General features: G+C 34.3%; 1 protein-coding gene across 3 annotated transcripts in view; it reads right to left on the bottom strand.

The window, feature by feature from the left end:
- Window positions 1-4,703, bottom strand: part of Dym (dymeclin) — a 543,161-nt gene that overhangs the window by 301,093 nt on the left and 237,365 nt on the right. For all 3 annotated transcript variants that reach the window (XM_004623641.3, XM_023714738.1, XM_023714739.1), the window contains exons 9-10: window positions 3,207-3,389; window positions 605-783 (exon numbers count right to left, since the gene is read on the bottom strand). In XM_004623641.3, coding sequence (XP_004623698.1) covers window positions 605-783; window positions 3,207-3,389 — 362 coding nt within the window. The remainder of the gene's footprint in view (window positions 1-604; window positions 784-3,206; window positions 3,390-4,703) is intronic.

Below are 4,703 nucleotides of genomic sequence, written 5' to 3' on the forward strand. Positions count from 1 at the left end.
ATAATAATTTATTTTAGTTGACTTTAATGAACCTGTTGGTGCTTAAATTGCTTGATCAATCTTGAATGCCTATATCTTGTTAACTGAGCAACTACTCTGAAGATAACAATACTTTAATATTGTTAATTTGTTAATTTCCTTGATTTGAAATTCTACATCATTTTTATTTTTTCTCTTTAAAATACAGAGAAATTATTCTTCAAAGTTCTGCAAAGTGGAGCTGGGAGACCTGCCTGGCAAGGTCGTGAGTTCAATCCCAAGTACCGCAAAAAAAAAAAAAAAAAAAAAAAATTTAAGGGGCTGCCCAGATTAAAGCACCTGTAAGCAGATTAAAGCACATGCAAGTAGATGCAGGGGCCCAGGGTTCAATCCCTGGACCTGCCATGCCGGCTCTGTCCCCGGGGCCCACTGAGATGTAAACTGAGACTGGGCGAGGTGGTGCGCACCTGTAATCCCAGCAGTTGGAAGGCTGTAAACAGGAGAATCATTACAAGTCCAATCAAGTAGTGAGACCCTGAACACCCTGTAGACCCTTCCCTAAAATACAGGGCAAGAAAAGTTCTACAAAGTACACAAAGCATGCCATGTTCAACACGATGCTTACAAGATTCTCCATATCCGTGCGAGCCAGCATGTATGTTCTGACATTACTGTTCTGATGAAGCAGTGTGTACAACAGAAGTGTTGCCTGGTCAGACGTCTGCTGTTCACACAGGGCTGTGTATAAGCTGTTGAAGTTAATCTGGAAGGCGTGTGGAACTGATGAGGGAAAGGAACTGCTATCTAGAAGACAGAAGACATGCATGAAGTGAAAAAAAAAAAAATGACTATTTTCTAGACTGTTTTTATATAAATAATAAGTCCTATAAGAGTAATGGTTCTATCCCAATTACCATTAATTTTACATAAAATCCTTACATTTCTGAGTGAAATTTTAAATTTGTAGTTTAAACTTAAGAACTAAAAACTAAGTCCCACAATCTGTTACTGTTTTCTCATATAAAGCCAAAAGTATGCATCTAAATACAACTATGGTTCATAAGCCCTCTAAAAGATGTAATTTTAGGGGCTGGGGAGATGGCTCGGTAGAATAAGTGCTTCCCTGGTAAGCGCAAGGGTCTGAGTTCAATCCCTGGTTTCGCCAAAAAAAAAAAAAAAAAAAGATGTAATTTTAATCAGGCACTGAGACCTTTTTCCCAGAACAAACATGACTAGTCCTATATAAGGAATTCATATATATATATATATATATATATGAATATAGTTTTTATATAAACCAAGAAATCGTATTCTAAGATAAGATTTTTAAAAACCTTGCTGGGCAAAGTGGTACATGGCTTCAGTCCCTATAATGAGGAAGCTGAGGCAGGATGACGTCGGGTTTCAGACCAGTATGGATTACATAGCAAAACTCTGTCTCAAAAAAACAAAACAAAAACTTGCCTTGAAGCTAAATTCACTTACTTCAAATAAATAAAATTTTCAAAATAAATAAAATTTTCTACAGAAAATAGCTAAAACAACAAATAATTCAGCTATTTTTAAAATAATACCACAATCAGTATATATGTTCAATATTAGGTCCCATAATGGACGAAACATACTAAACCTAAGGCAACTGCCAGAAAATTTCTTTAAGTTTATTGTTTAAAAGAAAACTTAAAAGCTAATTATTTACAACTTCTTTTTTTTTTTTTTTTTTGGTACCAGAGATCAAACTCAGGACCTTAGGCTTGCCAGGCAGGCACTTATGCCACTGAGCTATCTCCTCGGCCCTGTACAACTTCTAAAAAACTTTTTTTTTTTTAAACAAAAGGATAACTACTAGAATGATGACAAGCATAAACAAGAACCAATACTGGGAAAATCCTTGGTATTCTAAAACTAGCATAGCCCCTTTTCTACAGTTAATACTATTTGCTTAGAAATCAAAGCAAAAAAACTGAAGTTAAAAAAAAAAAACAGATATACACAAGTTCAAATGACTCAGAGAAAGTCATAATATCATCAGATAAAACATAGAATATGAGAATACAAAGCAAATATTTTCATGTGTTCTGAAAAATAAGCACAATTTTTAAAAATGATTTAAAACAAAAGATCCAACATCAACAAACAAAAATAAAGACCACACTAATCTGCCTTTCCATTTCTAAAAGCTGTCCTCATGGAAAAGAGCTTTGTCCCAACACAAATGAACCCTGGCAGCCCTGTGCTTCTAAGACTGTCCTCCCTTGCTTCGGGTTTCTAGGAGAAATGCATCTACAAATACCTGCAAATTAGCTACACAACACCTTAACTTTTCCTTCTACATTTGAAATGGTGGTTATTTTTTTCAATCATAACATTGTGACACTAACAAAAATTTCTTTGTGAGGCTGACTTCATAGTTTTGCAAGGGATGTCAAAAAGAAGTGTTGATACACACTATGAGTGTGTAAATATTAGAGAATCTACATGAGACTCACTGAGGAAGACTCTGGACACTACGCTTCTTCACAATGGAAGCAAAGCGGCACAACCACCACCTGCATTACACTTGGCTGCACTAATGAATGTGTGTGGTGTGTGTATCTATAACATTTCTGCAGTATTAGATAAATGCCTTCCACCTACTATTCTTTAATCTGTGCAACAACCATGTCATTCTGACCAGTGTTACAAAGAATTAAGTAGAGATTTAGAAAGATTAAGTAATTTTTTCCCTAATCAGTCCTGAGTAAAACCCGGAGCAGCCTCTGTGTTACATTGCTTCTTACAGTAACAGAAAGGATTTGGTGAGCGTGTACTATAGCAAAAGTTTATTCATGTATTATAAGAACTGTGTGACATACAGATTGCAATCCCTACATTACAGATGACACTGGTGTTTAAAGAATAAATCTGGGAAATGAATGCAGATGAGTTTCACTTTAAAGCGAATAGTTTGAATCAATCACTGTACTATATCTTTTGGTCTCCAATGTTTGATTATCTCACAAAAAACGTAAATCTAAATGGATACTAAAAGCCATACCACTTTTCTAAGATTTACTTTATCTTGCTGAGGCTGTTGACAGGAAAATCTGATTCTTTTCTTTTTTTTTTTTTTTTCATTTGTAACAAATATGAAAACAACAAATTGACAAATCTCTAAAAATTAAAGATAATTTATAATTTAAAGTGAAGAGTGCTCTCTTCATTAGAAGGAGGGGAGCATCACAAACCTTGTGTGTTCTTAAAGGACATAACGGCCTGTCTGTAGGGATTTGGTGCATCTGGAGCGTCTGTCAGGTTAGCCAGCACCAGCAGAAGCAGGAGGCTCTGGTTGGCGAGAGGAGAGGGAAGCTCTGTGGAGGCAGCTGCCTTGCTGCCCACACTGCCCAGTGTGAAGACCGTCCACAGCCCAGCTTGGGAAGAGAGCACACAATTAGCACTGCTGCTGCCAGGAAGCTGATTACCTACCATACAATACTCTATATAGAGTATTTTGTGTTTAAAATTTGAAAATAACCTTCTGCTTCGTTTTTGATAAGATGAAAATTATGTCATTATTTAAATTTTTTTAATTGTCTAAGCAATATAAAATATTTTAAAGACTCTCAGCTCCTAGTCCTATAATCTTACTTCTGCTTCTCAAGAGATATCACTATTTAAATTTATATATTTTTCCAAATTTTTCTTATAAATTAAAATAAATGCACAATTAGAAAATTCCACATACAACTTTTATACCAATCTACAGTAGCCAAACACTATAACCACTATTAAGTATTCACACTAATATCATCAATACCAGCACCAAACTACTGGTTCTTCCAGTAAAAATATTGAGAAATAATTAAAAAGTTAGGAAAAACATTCATTATTTTTAGGCAAATACAGTCATGTCAAATATAGCAGTCAATATCCACCTGTAGTTAATGAGCATTGGAATTACAGTCTAAATGGCATTGTGATATAAATACAAAATACACAATGAATACTAAAAACAATACCAAAGAGACTTTAAAGTATTTTACTAATATTTCATTGTTTACATGTTGAAATGATAGTATTTTGACATATGAGGTTAAAATTTATCACCAAAATTATTTTTACTTGTTTTTTTTCTAATATGGTACCAGCAAATTGCATACCCCCATAGGGAACACCTACATAGGGATACACAGATGCCAGTACAGGAATGATTACTGGAGATTACACATGTGACTTAAATTTCAATCGGACAATGCCATTATAGAATATCACAGAATCATAGTCCACTTCATTACCAGCAAACTATGAGAACTAATAGCTTTCCACATAGTTCAATGGCTAAAATATAAAAAACCTTTATACACAGGCAATGAATAACTAGAAAATATACTTAATTTCAATCATAGTTAGCAATATATTCAATAAAATATTCAGAGAAAGCCAGAACAGGTAAGACTTTTAAGCTAACATCCATAAAATCTACTTGAAGGTTACATAAAATCTGAACTAAAGTAGAGGCAGAATGTGTTTTTGGACAAAAAGACACAGTACTGAAACAAAATGTCACATATGCCCCCAAACAAACCTAAAAATCAGAATAATAACTATCAAAATACCAACAGGAATGTGTGATACTATGTGTGTGTACGTGTGTGCATATCACTATTTAAATTTATATACATTAAAGTTAAAGGTACATGGTATAAAGATTGAAGTGTTACATCCATTGCCGCTCCATAGACACG

Source organism: Octodon degus, unplaced genomic scaffold, assembly GCF_000260255.1.
Source record: "Octodon degus isolate 3935 unplaced genomic scaffold, OctDeg1.0 scaffold00003, whole genome shotgun sequence".
In the NCBI taxonomy this organism is placed as follows: Eukaryota; Metazoa; Chordata; class Mammalia; order Rodentia; family Octodontidae; genus Octodon; species Octodon degus.